The sequence below is a fragment of the Camelus bactrianus genome, chromosome 5, assembly GCF_048773025.1.
Source record: "Camelus bactrianus isolate YW-2024 breed Bactrian camel chromosome 5, ASM4877302v1, whole genome shotgun sequence".
Lineage (NCBI taxonomy): Eukaryota > Metazoa > Chordata > Mammalia > Artiodactyla > Camelidae > Camelus > Camelus bactrianus.
The window spans coordinates 12,995,553-13,011,992 of NC_133543.1; the positions used below are offsets into that span (position 1 = coordinate 12,995,553).

Here is a 16,440-nt window from a genome sequence, read left to right on the forward strand (position 1 = left end):
CACAGACGTGCAGAGAACCATGGTCTCCCAGAGGTTCCTGAGCGCTGTGCAGGGGCTCCGGCCGGCCATTCAGAATGGTTATGAGTCTGTCTCCAGCATCCCCTCTTCCCAAACTCCTTACATCTCTGGACCCCTCCCCTCTCTGTAAGCAGAGAAGATTTGTGGAGAGGGTGGAAGGGGCACCGTCTGTCCAGGCACAACCACCCTCCCCGGCTCCATCCAGGCCTCTGGCATTGCCCTGCGGCTTGGGACTGCCTCTGGCAAAACCCTCCCCTGCGTCTCTGCTGGCCCGCTCTGCCCACCTGCTGTCCTGGAGTCTCTCGTTGGGTTCTTTTCTCAGGTTTGCTTTGGACCCACACGCACTTGGGAGCCTCCATGCGCCTCCCTCTTACCTGTCTCTCATCTGGGCCCCTCCTTCCAGCCATATCACTTTCTTGGAGTTTCCCATCAAGGTCTCTCATACCTCCCTCCTCTGCTGTGCTGAACCCTCAGTGAAAACACTCCTCACTCCCTTCTGCCTTCCCCGGCCCCTCACTGTTGAAGATGCCACCTCAGGGAGGCCTTCCTGGCTTCCGGGAGGGGTGATCTGGAGATGCCTGCAGCTGGGTTCCCACAGCTGCCCTTGGCTGTAGTGCTCCCCATCCTGGCTGCCGTTTATGTCCTGTTTCTGTCTCGCCTTGATCTCTTGCAGTACCCCCACTCCCGCCCTTACTGCCAGATGGTGCTGCTGAAGTCAGCCAACTTGCAGCCGGGCCGCCAGCTCGGAGGAGGAGGACCAGCGGGGCCAGAGGAGACTGGAAGCCTGTTCTGGGAGCTGAGCGATGGGCCTCAGCAGGCAATGTGAGGCTGGTGTGAGCCTCAGGGGGGATCAGGAGGAAGATAGCTTTGGCAGGAGGCAGGTGGAGCGATGGGACAGTCCCCACCAGCCCACGGCGGGGAGGACTGCAGAGCTGCTGCAGTGCCCAGGACCCCGCAGGAAGCGGATGGCTCGGACCATCAGAACACTAAGACAGGGTTTTAATGAAGGATATTTACAAGGCATGGGCATAGGGAAACCCCAAGGCAGAGTGCGGTCTCCTAGGTCTCGGAACTTCAGACCTGTTACCACCCCGGGTTGGAGGGGTCAGGGGAGGGAAAGTTACCAGAACCCAGAGGTAAGAGAGCTTCCTGACGGCAACTGGGACCTTTGTTCAGTTGAAGGTGACCCGCGGCTTGCTGGGTCCCTGCCGAGAGAGGAGAAGCAGGCCTGCTTCTGCCTCTGAACTGCTGCTGGCCGGACCCGACCAGGGGCAGAGGGCAAGGAGGCTTGTGGTGGTTGCTGCAGTCAGGGAGCAGGGTGGCAGGGGGGAGGGGGGCTCTGCGGAGGGACAACGACAGCTGTGGGTGGAGGGCACTTGGCGGGTCAGGTGGGGACCGGGGGCTTGGCGGCCACCGTGTCCTGGGTGCCTGGCCCCGGGTGTGTCTGCTCACACTGGGGGCTGTCAGCAGCCCTTTGGAGGCCCTCGATCCAAATGGGCCCTGAAAGCAGGACCCCGGGAGCCGGACTTGGGGACCCCAGCCTCTCTACCCCTGGGCAGACCCTGCTTTCCCTCCTTGGGGGTCCTGGATGCCCCAGGACCTTTTCTGCCTTCTGCTGCTGTTGCTTCTTCTTCTTCTTGAGCCAGAAAAGGTAACATCTGGACCAGGAAACAGGGTGGAGATGGGTCAGTCAAGAAGCAGGTGTGTCTTCCTGGGGGACGCAGGGGCTTGGAGAAGTCACTCACCCACCTCCAGCCAAGAAGGCCAGGGGCAGAGCGATGCCGAGGCCTAGGGCCCACGCGAAGGTCCTCTGGGTCCCTGCTGGGGGTAGGAAGGGGGGTCAGTGCTTGGGGGCAGTCAGGGCCATCTCGGTTCCAAGAGGAGCCCACGATCTTTCTTTCTTTTCTTCCCCCAGCTCAGTCACGCGTTCGCATGGGCACCTACTGTGTGCCCGCACACATCCAGAGATGCAGGAGACAGGGTCCCTGCCCTCAAGGAGGGAGACAAGCGAACGGTTATGCTGTGATCCCCCCAGGGAAGCAGGGTGGGCCAGGTGGAGGAGGAGTGAAGGGGCACGGGAGCTGGTCAGAGAAAGCCTGGGAGACGGGACTTCTGAGCTGGACTTGGAAAAACAAGTAGGAGTTCAGTTCAGATGGTCAAGGGGCCAGACTGTTACAGGCAGAAGACACAGGATGGTCAAGGACAGAAGGACGGAGTCAAGTGTCAGTGTGTCAGCCGCTCAGTGTGGCTGGGGAGGCCAGGGTTGAGGGTGGTGAGCAGGGCCTCTCGAGGTGGGGGGACTTTATCCGAGGGCAACTGGGAGCCACTGAAAGTTATAACAGGGCAGGTTGTAGGTAGATAGGCTACTTGAGAAGCAGTTCTTTGATTGCTAAGTAAGAGGTGGCCGGGAGGGCCAGGGAGGCCAGGTAGGAGATGTTGCTGTAATCCAGGCGAGCGATGAGGCTACCCGAGGAGTGTGGACGTCAGAATGAACATATGGCAACACACTGAAGAGTTCTTTAGCAAGACCAGGTGATTACCTGTACTGATGGGGGAGGGGGACCCCTGGTTCAGGAGGTCAAGGGCCTGGGTTGGGCATTTGCTGAGAGGGGCCCTGAGGGAAGAGCAGATTTGTGGGCTGGGGATGGTTGTGGATACTGCCCCAGGCAAGCCGGCCTTGAGGACCTGACGGACCTCTAGGGGAGATGTCTTAGAGGCAGCCGGCTCCACATCCCTGAAGCTGGATGTGTGGAATCCAGAAACCTGACAGGATGGAGGATAGAAGGGCTCAGGGTGGGACAGAGTAGGAGGACAGTCCAGACAGAGACAATAGTGGGCCTCGAGGTGGGCAATGGGGTGGGGGAGGCTGGAGTCAGACGATCATTGGCCACTTACCTGGGCAGAGGATGGGGTCTTGGCAAGTGAGGAAGTGCGTCCTGCAGTTGTCACAGTTGATGATCTCCAGTGTGGAGCGGATGTCTGGGAGCGAGGATGGCGGGAGCCTTAACGAGGGCTGGGGGCCCCCTCCCCTGCCCCCCACCCAGGCCTCATCCCCAGAGACACTCACCACAGGACTCGTTGCAGGCTGCCCAGGGAGTGACATGGCAGAGAGACTGAGGTGCTGGGGAGGCAGACAGAGCCGGGAGGGGTCGGGGTGTGAGCAGGACATGAAGCCGGGAGGTATAGTCGAGGGCCCCGCGAGAAGGCGGGGATGGGGGCTTCCCGGCAGGGACCTGGGGGTTGCAGATTGGACTCTGTCTCCTGGGATCTCTGCGAGGGAAGGGCTGGAGGATGGGCAGGAGCCAGCCCCACCTCTCACCCTTCTCCTTCAGCTCCATGCCTCTCTCCTTCAGCCGCTCAGAAAACAGCTGCTTCTGGACCCGAACCTCTTCCAGGAGTGATGGTTTATCTGGGTAGATTTAAGAATCAATAATGTAACTCTTTCAAGGTGGGGAATTCAAACCAGTTTTTTCAAAGAGGAACTCCACAGAGCACATGGATGGAGCCGGGTCTGATCTCACCCTTCACCTCCCAGCCCAGGCCGGTGGTCCTCTGGGAATGCCTTGGAGGGTCAGGCTCTGTCCACTAGAGCCCTGGGGCCCTAAGACTCTAAGCTTCCTCACCATCTCGATACTTCTTAATGGCTTGATCTATGTGAGTGAACAATTTGCCCGTTTCTTCCTCCAAGTGGTCCTGACCTGAGCATGGGATGCAGGACAAAGGGAAGTCAGGGGACTATGGCCCCAGGCTGGGTGAGGGGTCAGCCGTGATCCCTGGTCTCCTGGCCATGCCTCACCGAGATAGGAGGCTTCAGCGAAGGCACGGGTGTCCAGAAACAGGGAGTGGAGGCTTTGGGAGAGCTCTGTGGGTGGCCCCGGGCTGCCCCAGAGAACCTGCAGGTCGTAGTCGATCAGCGCAGGCAGCTCTGGCCAGCAGTGGAGGCAGCTCTCTCCGCTGGCGGCGGGCAGGACACAGCCGAGCAGGAGAAGCAGCATCTTTTTGGGGTCCTCCCTCCAGGCCTTACCACCCTGCCTGGCAGGTCCACACTGAATGCTGGTGCCCGGTCTCCGTGGTAACCACATTCTCTTTGCGGAACAAAAGTAAATTCCGCTGGGTGGGGTGAGGGCCAGCCATGGCGCAAGACTTCGAATGGGGACCTGGACATCCTCCTCCGCAGATGGGCTCCCTGATGCTCACTGGGGACGGGTCTCGTGAGGATTCAAGAGGTGGCCGTGCTTAAAAAAAAAAAAAAAAAAAAAAAAAAGAGGTGGCCGTGCTGCCTTGTGGCTGATGCCGGCTCTCCTGAGAGCATTTACCGAGTGTGGAATAGCTCAATAAGCTGAAGTTTGGAAGGCCAGGAGAGAGCACCACAGAGAGAGGGCGAGCCATGTAAAGCTCCTGAGTCACCTTTCTGCACGGAGGCGTCAGCCCTGGGAAGCGGGTGGAACATAGGTCTTTTTCATGGTGCATATAAACCGGCAGCTGTCTTGTACTTGGTCAGTCCAGAGAGGCTTCGTAGCTACTCCCACCACCATGTAGGCAGACAGTGTAGACAGGGTTCTGGCTGGTGCGTGGAAGTCCAGAGAGAAGCCATCAATGTTTGCTGAAAAAAAGAAAAATCCTTACTGCTCAATGAAGAAAAAGCCAGTCGGATGCTTGTCACCCCACAGCTGGTAAGCTTTGCCCTTCCCTGAGTTCCTCAGACTGAATTATGGGCAGCTGAAAGCCACTGGGCATTCGAGGAACGCTTCTAATGTGAACGAGAGGCAAAATCATGTCGAGAATTCAAAACAAAAGCAAACAAAACCACAGGAAAAAGGAAGGATACAAAGACATGGTGGGGAGCAGAAGAAAACTTGGAACCCTGCTCTAATTAAGCAGACAAAATATTGCAGAAGCTGCTGCTATGTAAAACATCTGAAAATAAGAGTTATCAGAGATTAAAAAATACGACAGCAGGCATTTAAAAATTACATATATGTGTTGGGAGAGAAACTTTCAGAGGCTTCCCAGACGGAAGTACAAAAAAAAAATAGAGATAAGAAGTGGAAAAGAAAAGATAAAATTAGACAATCCACGAAATCCAGGTCCAACATCTAGCTAATATAAGTTTCAGAAAGAAAGGACAGAGGAAATGGAGGGGAGAACATTATGTTGTTTGTAGTAGAAGCTGGATGAGATGTACATACAGAGAGGACCGCTATCTTATAGGGAGAGGCGTATGGAGGACAGGAATCAAGGTTTGCAAGAAACAGCAGCAGCCAGTTGGTAAATTCAGCCTGCGGGGGTCAGATGGGCTCTGAGAGGAGGGTGATTCCGAGGCCTGCAGAATTGTGGCTTTTTCACTGGCTTTGGACATTTTGGCATTAGGGAATTATGCCTGCTTTTTCCGCACTCAGGCAATGCTTCTGGGTATAATTTATATGAAGCAGGAGTTTGTCTGCTTGTCCGCATGCACGCATCTCTTCTCAACAGAGGTTTGGGCTAACACCTTACCATGTGCTACGGGCTTCCTTTTCCTTGGTTTATGTTCTTCCTTTGGGAAACTTTTGAGGTGGGCAGGATTCAGGTGTCACTTTGTCCCTGGCCCAATACCGTCTCGATTCTTTCCCACCTTCTAATCCTTTGAAGGAGCATTTAAACGTAGAATCATGGAGTCTGTGGGCTGGGGGAGCTTTCAATCCAACGCATGACTATAGTTTTAGTCTCTGCTTGCTTGCCTTGATTTCTCTTCTAGTTTCTCATTTAATGCAGTTGTGTGTTGGGTACTTGGAATGAATTAGGAGTCTAAATAATAAACCTTCCATTCCTGGGCATCTTGAGGGCATCTTATGTTGAGATCATATCCATCTTGCTGTGCTTCTGGTTGTTTGGGCGTGTCCAGTATCTCTGATGTGGGACAGCTCACCCAGTGTTTGAAGACGGAAATTAAGCATCTTCTTTTGGGGTCAAACACCATCTCTCCAGTCCAAGAGCTCCCTTAGCCCATCTTAGAATCTGGTTTCATATCTCCCACCATTCTGATTGCTCTTCTTTTGAACCATCCCTGACTCCCTTGGCAGGAAAGAATGAGCACCTGGGTTGCCTTTGACCTTGGCAGGGTTTGTGTTTGTGTCCTCCTGCTTCCCCTACTGGTGCAGACTTCCCTGACGTGTTAGTTTTGTATTGCCGCATAACAAAGGACCCTAAACTGAGTAGCCTAGATCAGCACTCATCTATCATCTTGTGGTGGAAGTTTGGGCTTGGCTGAGCTGGGTTCACTACTCAGGGTCTCACAAGGCTAATGTCATGATGTTATGTATCATAACCCAATCACAGGAGTGAACTCCTTCGTTTTCACAGTGCTGGGACTTTGAGTCAAGAGATATCAGCCCAACCTCCAGGGAGGAAAGGGCGTGGAGATTGAATTCTGCTCAAGGGGAGACGATTGTGTCTGGTGTGGACCAGGAGACAGGAATCTTGGAAATCATCTCAGAATTATTCCTGCCACACCTCTAAGCCCCAATTATCTACCCTTTGGATCTGAAATGGTGTCACCACCCCTGACCTCTCCACACAGTTAGTCACCAGTTTGGGGTAGGAAACTGTGTCTCCCCAGACCCCCTTAGTATAAGTTAGTTGGAGGCACAGATGCAATGCAGTCCTGATTCTAACTACCCAGAGTCAGTGCACACTCCGTAGGTTAGGGGGCCATCCTTCAAGGGCTAACCTCCTTTCGGATGGGGGCAATTGTCATGCCAGCTTCACTTCTGATCAACCAGCCACAAATATGGAGGTTTCCACTATCTCCTCAGCTTTGATAACTCACTGGAATACTACACTCAGGATTACAGTTTTACCATAAAGGATACAAATCAGGAGCAACCAAGTGGAGAGACACATTGAGAAACATCTGGGAGGGTCCCCAACTCAAAGCTTTCATGTTCTCAGGATGAGTCACCCTCCTGGTATCACCTGAGCTTCAGTGTCTAGGATTTTTACTGGGGTTTCATCACGTGGGCACGATTGAGTTGTCGGCCACGGGACTGAACTCAATTTCCATCCCCATCCCCTCCCTGGAGGTTGGGCTGATATCTCTTGGCTCAAAGTCTTAATCCTCTAATCACATGGCTGCTCTTTCTGGTTGGCCAGCCCCCATTCTGAGTCGTCTCTTCAGCATAAAGCCAGCAGGAGGTCCACCCTAAGGAGCACAGACACTCCTATCACTCAGAAATCCCAAGGATTTAGAGGTTACCTCCCAGGAACCAGGGACAAAGGCCAGCCAGATTCTTTACTGTCCAGTGATAACACATAAAGTCTTTATTGCATATTAACATTTTGGCTGGAATATACCAGGGGCTGGGCTTTGTGTTATGCTTCTGGGGTTTCTTGGAATCTTCTGAAAATTTCTCAAATGCCAGACACAAGCTTTTGATTCCGAGGTGCTGAGTTGTGGGGATATTAAGATAGCAGCAGTGAAAGCTCTAGGGACAAGTAGAACATTACAAGGGCATCTATCTTCGCAAAGTACATGACCGAATTAACTCACTTGGTTGGCAAAACTGTCTCAGAGGTTATTGACCAGTAAATCCTGTCCAGTTGTTACAAGGAACCTCAACTTAAAGAATGTGTGATAAATCCAGGAGGTTGGTATCAGCTTGGTCAATGCCTTTACAAGAGGTTAGATTTAGTTGTTTGATTTTCTTAATGAAAAAAATTAGAAAAAGTTCCTCACTAGATGACCTATCATAAATGAAATATTCATTTCATTTTCTTTCTGGTTAAAACTCATGTCTTGAAATGCTTTGTTGTATCTTAGAATGATCAGTGGCGACGCCTGGGGGGATTTCTCTTGCAGAATTTGTTGGTAGAGAACATTAAAATTGCATGAAGCCCCTCATGTAATTTTAATGATCATCAAAAGGAGTTTGACTGGAATTGGGAGGAATTTAAAGTGAAATGCTTCTTCAGGGAAAGGCTGAAGCCATGCTCCTTTGGTATTCAAGGAGGTGAGGTCGGCAATCTCTAGGACACGTCCCCATCCATGCGGGACAGAGACATTCTCTCCATGGTCAGGGGCCGTGGTCAGAAGGTCTGCAAGACAAAGAACGCCTGGCCATCTCCTTGACATCCCTAGAGGGCCACCCAGGGCTAGATGTGGACATGGCCTTGAACAGGACTCAGTGCGAATTCTTTGCTCCTCCCAGGAGGAGTGAGCTGAGACTCAGAGTGGGACGTGATGAAGGTTCAAGTTCAGACCTGTGCCTTCCAAACCAGAGCCCATGACCCCACACCTCACATCCCGGTCTCTCGGGTTTTTCATCTGATGGTCACCGAGCTCAGCTCCTGCATCCATGAAGCCATAATCAGGCTTCTCCATCCAGCAGTGATTCCCACATCCTCCAATCCCTATGACGGGCACATTTGTACTCCATTAGGTAACTAGCTGCATGCCAAATTGTGACATATTTTCTGTTGTTGACTTTAAATATCATTAACATCCAGGGTAACTTGTGTTTCTCCTGGACCTTAATAGCTTGCTTTGAAATACAGGGTCACGATCCTAATAACATTGCTTCAGGTCATCTCCTTTGGCAAGGTCTCGGCTCTCTGGCTGTCCTGCGGTCAGAGCCAGAGCCCATGGATTACGTCCCCCAGGTGGCTGTGAGCACAGCTCCTGCAGCTGACGGGGGATACCTGCTCCTCTCTGTGGAGGTGAGCCCCCCCCCCCCAAACTGCCACTCCCCACACACCACGTTCTCAGCTTCTTCTTTTCTGTCTTGGATGTAGGGGGACCTGGCTCCCTGTTGAGAGCTCAGGACTCTCCTAATTGCATTTAGGAGAGCTTGGCCCCCATCCATGGCCCTGCAGAAGAAGAGAGAAAGGCTCCTCTCCTTCAGCCAGAAGTCCAAAGCAGAATGTTTGTGTTCTAAGGCTCTGGGGTGAGTCTGATACCACTGGCTTCCTTCTGATGAAGATGTGCAGTCACCCTGGAAGCAAGCTTCTTCCTCTCCCCTCTTGGCTCCTTACAGTAAATCCCTTCTCGTGATGCTCTTGGCAAGATGGATGGGGCCCTCCCAGAAGCCTTGAAGACAGGCCTGAACTCTGGGGTAGAAGGAACAGATGGACAATGGCTGCATTTGCTGGTCAAAGGTGGTCTTGATGAAACAAAGCTCCAGTTCCTAGATGGGATATTTGTTTTCCCTGGAGAAGTGGGAGAAGAGCTCAAGGACCCTCATGCATGAGATGTCTCCACCTTCACTTGGGATGTCCCTCAGGTTTTGGCGTTTGCTCAGGACAGACTAGGGTCCTTGGCTAGGCAGGGGACTAGAGCATCTTTTCTCTAATGAGCTGGCTTTTGGGGCTGTCACGGTGGACACCTGAAGTCAGGAGCACGTGTCACTGCTGAGAACATTGGACATCTTGGAAGGACTAAGGGAGCTCCCTGTCCAGACTGGCTGATAACCTTCTCTGCCAGAATGTGTTCAGTCCCTGAATCTTACTAATCATGCTTCTTCTTTTCCAGGGTATTCTTCCAAAGAAGGTGGGGCTTTATCTCCTACCCACAGACTCCTGGGCACTGGGAACTGGCCATTCCCCCACCAAGGCCACTGGCTACTTCTCCCTTTGATCTGGACTGGACAGAGTGACCTGCTTGTCATGAGTGGCTCGCAGTAGTAGTGACCCTGGGACTCCCTGGGGCAGTCTCACATATGGCTGTGCAGCTTCTGGTGGTGCTGTTTGCTGGAAAGCTCATGCTCACTCTTGGGATGGTCCTTCTTGAACCCAGACACCACCCTGGGAGAAGCCCATGCAATATGAAGAAGCCACTTGTGGGCACTCTAGTGGGAAGTCCCAGCTGAGTCCACTTTTTGAGTTGTCCCAGCCCAGATACCAACATGTGAGTAAAGAAGTCCCTGGATGACTCTGGACCCTGGCCACTCAAGTCTTCCCAGTTAAGGCTCCTGGAGCAGAGGGGAGCCACCCCTGGGCTGTGCCTGTTTATGCGAACACAGGCTCTGTGCGAACAGCACAATGCACAGACTTGTTTACCCGCAGGAGAAGGGCTCAGCCCTACGGCCCAATGGTGCACACAGCTGGGGGCTCTGCAAAGCGGGATTAGAGGCCTCCGTCAGGGCAGGAAACCAAAGTGGTGGTGGCCTGCTCCTGTCCGCGAGGTCCCGGTCCTGGGGATTTGTGCATGAAGTTTTGGGTCTCCAAGTGGACTCTGATTACACAAGCCCTGTCAGCCACACAGAGTGTCACAGGAGTAGGTCCCCAGGTGAAAGATGCTGCAGCCACTGTCATTGACCACTGACATCCAAGAAGCAGAGGAGATGGGGAGGACAGGCCAACTGGATTCACTGTGACCCACCCTCCTTGTGGGGATGTGGAGGTGAGGAGACAGAAGTGTGCGAGCCATCTCTGCTGAGCCAGGTCTGGGTTTGAAATCTTGCTCTGACGTTTCCTTATTGGATGATCTCGGACCAGTTTCCTCTTGTCTCTGGGCCTCTGTTTCCTCATCTTTAAAATGGGGATAATTGGAGGGCCGCCTCCTGGGGGTTTTGTGAATACGTGTGTCAAGTGCTGGACATAAAGTTCCTGGATTTCTCTTAGGTTCTTTCCCTTGTCTTCGAAAAGACCCGGATGCAGCGGGACCCAGTTTCCAAATAAAGACAGCTAAGTATTGTGAAGTGTGTACTGTGTACCATGCAGGGTGCTCAGAACATAGATCCCTTTGGATACACATGATTAATCAGAATCTTCCTGCTCAAGACTCGTGTGCCAGGGTACCGTGGGATGGCTTCTGAAAGGAGCCTCTTAACAGCATCAGAGAATACGAAGTACCAGACAGCAGTGCTTTGGGATTTCCTTCAGTTGGGAGCTGCATAGCCACGTGGCACAAACACACACACCTACATCTGTATGTGTGCACATGCTGGGTGTACGAGCACGTCTTACCTAAGGGCTAGACAGCACAGCTCAATAGCTGATTGCTGTTGGTATTTGCATCTGAGAACCAATCATTCAAGTACTGATGCCCTCAGAATGCTGGAAACCAGCTCCTCCGGGGTCAGAGCAAATGGCCACCCGTTCAACACTGGAGGCTGTGAGTGGCCAAGTTGTTGTGGGCGGGGCTCCTGTGGGCGGGGCGCTGGTGCAGACGTCGCTAGTGACCGAGGAGAGGCCTCACAATGGGAGCTCCCAGCTGCGGGGTGCGCTTTCCCAGCCTCCTCCTGTGTCATGCACAGCGTGCCACCGTTCCACGTGTCTGCAAAACCTCATTTATTGTGCACGCACGCGGGTTGCCGAGGGCCATGCTAGACGCTCCACAGAGATGGTAGCATCGAGAGCCTTCCTTTTTGCCTGGGAGGGGCTGATCGATCCTGGGGACTGTTTGTATTGCTGGGAGGGAGGAGTGAACAGTAGTGGATGTGGGATGTGGAGCACAGGATCTGGCCCCCAGTGGATGAGCAGGACAGGGTGTGTTTGTGAGGTCTGGATCTGATCCTTGGCTGGGTAGCCAGGAGGTGGGCACACCAGGGGCCTGCCCTTGTTGCGTGCTGGGTCATGCGTTCAGACACCTACAAGACCCTGTTCTCACTTCATGCTTCCAGGGCAACTCTCCCTCCCCACTCCTCATTCTTCCTCTCTGCAGCTGCATCTGGGATTCTGCAGAGCTATAGGATTTGTTTTCTGATGTGAACTTCTGCAAAGCGGTGAATGGAGCCACCGTGCTCTGGGGGTCCCATGGTGGGCACAGGGATGATGCAGGTGCTGTCTGCCTCTTTCCATCCTACCCTGGCTGCACACCTGTGCCTGTGTGTTCTCACCACCCTCCCGGCCACAGAGGCTTTTTGGGAAATGTTGGTCCCCCTCATGTGTATCTCAGTATGCATGGGTGTGTGTCCTTTCTGCTGGGGACATCTGACTTTACCCAGCAGATCCAATCAGTCCAGTCAGGCTCCAAGGGATGAAACCTCGGCAGCTTAAATTTTCCATCCTTCCTGTTTTCTCCCCCTCCTGGCCTTTCCTCTAAGTTTCTAGCCCCAGGAGAGCTTTGTAGGGTCAAAGAGTCAAACTCCTTGGAGCAAGACCCCTTCCCCATGCACTCCCCTGCCTCAGCCCCTCGTACACCCCAGCAGGGTGAGTGGCAATGGGTGATGATCAAGATTTAGCCAGCATGGCCCTTGGTCTTCCTGGTAGGCACTTCTGTGTCCATTTTAAAGATGAAGAAACGGAGGCTTTGAGAGGTTAGAGTGGCTTGTCCAAAGTTGCCTGTTAGTAACGGGCAGGGCAAGGCGTTGATGAGGTCTCGGACCTCAAGATAATTGCTGCCTGCACCCCTACTGCTAAGAGAAGCCAGAGGCCTGCAGGTAAGGGGGCTGCATGGAGTGCAGACAGTATCCTGCCTATATCCTGGGTGGCCCTCTTGCTGGGCAGCCATGAGGACAGACAGGCCCAAGGAAGAACCTGGGATTTTTCAAGACCTGTGAGCCTGCCTTTTGGAGGAAGTGGGGTTTGACCTTGCACGGGGGTATGGGGATCCGCAAAGGGGACAGAGTGGGGAGAACTGCTGTAGTGAGGAGTGGGGAGCCTTGGCCTTGAGGAAACCTGGTTCTCTGATAGGTTGACTTCACATCACTCAGCTCTTTGAGGAACAACTTTCTGACCCCCGGAGTCTCCTGCTCCGGATGGGCTCCAGGGTCAGAGGAAGTCAGGCAAGACCTCAGCGCAGCCCCTAACCAGCCACGTGGCCTTGGCCAGTCATGCACCCTCTAGGGATAGCAGTCATCCCTGTCTCACAGCGTTGTCGTGGGAATTATTTAAAATAGCTAATCAAGAGGTAAGCACAGTGCTTGGCACATAGTGAGCCCTGCATATAAGAACAACAAGAACAACAATGACAATGCCAGCTTCTGCCATCACTCATATTATTGCAGTGAGCTCCAGCCATGACTGGCTGGGAGTCTGGCTGGTGCTGTAGGAGAGACTTCAGCAGTGGAGGAAGATTAACGCTCATCACGTTTCGGCCCCTTTATCTGACTCTGATCCTGTTTTCAATGAGCTGGGTGGCCTTGGACAGGATACACGACCTCCTGGGACCTTGGTTTCTTCTTTTGTAAGCTCTCCACTCTTATCAGGGGGATAGGATGATAGTTCAGTCCAACAAAAGGTCACGTCAATGACAGAGCAGCAAGTCTGAGAGGGGGAATGAAACACGGCTTCTGCAAAGACAAAGGGTCAGGATGACTTCCAGGGATGACTTCCCAGACTTACTTCCGGACCAACTTCCAGGGAGACTTTCAGGGACAACTTCTGGGGATGACTTCCTGGACCGACTTCCGGGATTGACTCCGGGGACTGACTTCCTTCACCAACTTCCAGGACCCACTTCTGGGGAGATTTTCAGGGACCGACTTCCTGTACCGACTTACTGGACCAATGACTGGGGAGACTTCTTGCACTGACTTCCAGGGACCGACTTCCAGGACCACCTTCTGCTGGGGCTTTGCGTGGCCCCCCGCCCCTACCCAACCGCTGGCTTCTGAATGCAGTGGACCTGGGAACCCGTGCTCCATGCACTCCTTTGATGGGCCCTGGGGCTCACTGAAGTGAAGTGCACAAAAACTCCCTGTAAACGCCTGGAAATGCGGCTAGGACTTGGGCCCTGCAGGATTATTAGAGCCATCCATCTTAATTATACTGAAAATCACTTATGTGCTTTACATAGTAACCCTGCATTTACAATTTCTGGCACAAAGCAGAGCTGGGCAGGGCTCTCTCCATCTCTGGGTGGATCCTTGTTCTCAAGCCACAGTTCGTGTTCTCCCTCCCTGGGTGGGAAGCTGACTGGGTGTTTATTTAACTACCCCCTTCCTGGTGGGTGGGGGGTCAGGGCTGGTCTCCGTGGGGACTGATCCCTCCTGGGTCCGGCACTGTCCCTGATGCTTCCCCCAGCATCTTATTTAGTCCTTAGCATGGCTCTGCGAGGTCTGTGTGCTTATCACATATTACAGATGAGAAAACAGAGGCTCCGAGAAGCTAGGTAACTTGCCCAAAGCAACACAGCTAAGAAATGGTGGATCCAAGAACAAAAGCTCCTCCCGCCTTTCATGGATGTGTCTGCGGATGCCTTTCTTTCTCCCCTTCAGCCCTCCTCCCCACTTTCAATTCTGTCATTTTCAGGGGGCAGTGATAGGAAGAAGTTATCTCCTCATCTAAGGCAGCCCACCCCGATAGTCCCAGAGAGCACGTGCACACATACACACACACATAGCACACATACCACACATGCGCACACACACGCGCACACCACACAATGCACCACACATGCAACGCCTCCCCGTCTAGTACAGGTCTGGCTCTCTCCATTATAAGGTCACCACGTGGGGTATGGCTGGGTCCCCTGCTCCTCGTGCACGGGAAATGGACCTTGAAGATAACACTCAGTGGGACTGTGAGCTACTCAGGACGAAAACGTGCTTTGGTGTGAGTCTCGGGAGGTGGACCTCCCTGGTGCGAAGGGCTGGAGGGGGCCCTGGGACAGGGACACATGCCTGGGTGCTCAGGTCTGGGGCACGGTGCCTGGCCACTGGGGGTTCAGCCTGAGGGGGCCCCTCCTACAGAACTTGAGACTACTGAGAACTTAAAGTAGAGGCCAAAAGTAGAAGCCAACAGCCAAATATTGTGAGTCAGGAAGATATACAGTCTTGGTGTCTTCCAACCATGACCAAGGACCCTGAGCCATGGAGGATTTAGGCAAGGAAGGGTGGGGGGGTGGAGGAAGGAGGCTGTGGGGAGGGAGGAGGTGAAAAGTAGGAAGGGGGGCTGCCTGCAGGGATCAGCAGGGGGCTGGGGGTTCTTGAGGGTGAGGAGGGCAGTGGGGAGGTGAGAGAGGGGAAGCCAGCCAGGGTAAGACATTGGAGCTCAGGCACCATCTACTCTCCATGAGAGGGTCCCCAGATGCAGCTCAAGGGAGAGGCTCAGGCAGAGCCAGTCTCTGCTGTGATGGGGCTAGAAGGGGCCTCCTGCACCCTGAGGTCCAGGCCCAGCCAAGCAGGGGATCCAAGAGCTGTGCATGGTCTGCCAGGTAAAGACCACCCCTGGCTGGTCTGTGGGAGGGGCATGCTCTTGCTGACCAAGTTTAGGCTGGAGAGGAGGGAGGCTTTGGTGGTCCACCCATCCCCCTCATGGTGCTGCATCTGAGGATCATGCTCAGTGCCCTTCTTTTGCCTCTGGTGCCCTGCTCTTGACCCCGACCCATTAGAAAGTTGGGTATTCTGTGCATCTTGATAACTCACCCAAACTGAGCATATCTGCTGTTGTTTTTGACCCCTTGTGGTTTCCTTGTATCCTGTTGTTCCAGCTGCAGGCCTCAGCCCATAGCAGGAGGTCCCAGCCCTCAGCCTTCTTAAAAGGCTAAAAACATTTATCAACCTGACTTTAAGCTGCACAAGTTCTTCTCTAGAGCTCTTTTCCATGGACCCCCTTCCTAGACATCCTTTGTTCTAGGTATAAGAATATTAAGAGAGTCCCAAAGCTGGAGGTGAGCTTCATACCCAGCAGAGGGAAGGGGGCCACTGCATTTGCAAAAAAAGGACAACTTTGCAACAGTTTGTTACAATCTCTATGGAAACTAGCTCCACCCCTTGAACTCTTGAACTTTTACTATAAAACCTCCTGCCTTCTCTTCCCAGCAAGCTCATTTGCCCACTGTGATGTCCTTTGCTTGGCAAAGAAATAAAGCTCTTTTTCTACTTCATCCAAAACTCTGTCCTTGAGTCTCAATTTGGTAGTTGGGGTATGGAGGCCATGTTTCAGCAACAAAATGTGGGAGGGTTGTAGGAGTGTGTGTGTCTGTGGGTTACAGGAGTGTGTGTGGGGTTTGCAGGGCTGTGTGTTGTAGTACGTGGCTAGGTTATGCTGCACCAGTAAACAACCTCCTTACTCCCACAACAGGAATTTAATACTCCTCACGTGATGGTGGGCAGGGGTCTCCTCTTCATTGTCCCTCACGGCCCCGGGCTAATGGAAGCCCCATCTTGGCATGAGTTCCTTTGTCACTGAGGCCAATGGAAAGAGATGTGGTCAGTTGTGTGCTTCTTCTTAACACTCTCACCCAGAGGTGACACCTGTGATTTTATCTCCCTGTTGATGGTTCAGAACAAGTGACGTAACCTCACCTAATTCAGATGGGTGTGGGCAGCAGTCTTTTCAGAAGCAGTGACCAGGGAACCCGGTTGGGATCCTGGTGGATGGCCCACCCCTGGGGACATGAGTCAGTGGAACCAGTTAGGGGGACCTGATTTCCTCTACAGGGACCTAATTTCCTCTCTCAACATCTGGGAACTGGGGCAGGACCCATAGTCCTAGGATGAGGCTGGGAATCACCATCTGGAAAGACTGAACATTCCACTAGTCTTGGACTTGGTGTCAGTG

The 16,440-nt window shown here is 53.2% G+C and overlaps 1 protein-coding gene across 1 annotated transcript; it reads right to left on the reverse strand.

The window, feature by feature from the left end:
* Positions 1-1,402: 1,402 nt before the first annotated feature.
* On the reverse strand, positions 1,403-4,013 carry TEX51 (testis expressed 51). Its single transcript, XM_074364772.1, has 7 exons — positions 3,815-4,013; positions 3,642-3,716; positions 3,338-3,427; positions 3,086-3,103; positions 2,914-2,997; positions 1,764-1,839; positions 1,403-1,676 (listed from the first exon to the last, which is right to left on the reverse strand). Exons 1-7 carry the CDS (start codon positions 4,011-4,013, stop codon positions 1,403-1,405), a joined length of 816 nt encoding a protein of 271 aa, XP_074220873.1.
* Positions 4,014-16,440: the final 12,427 nt, after the last annotated feature.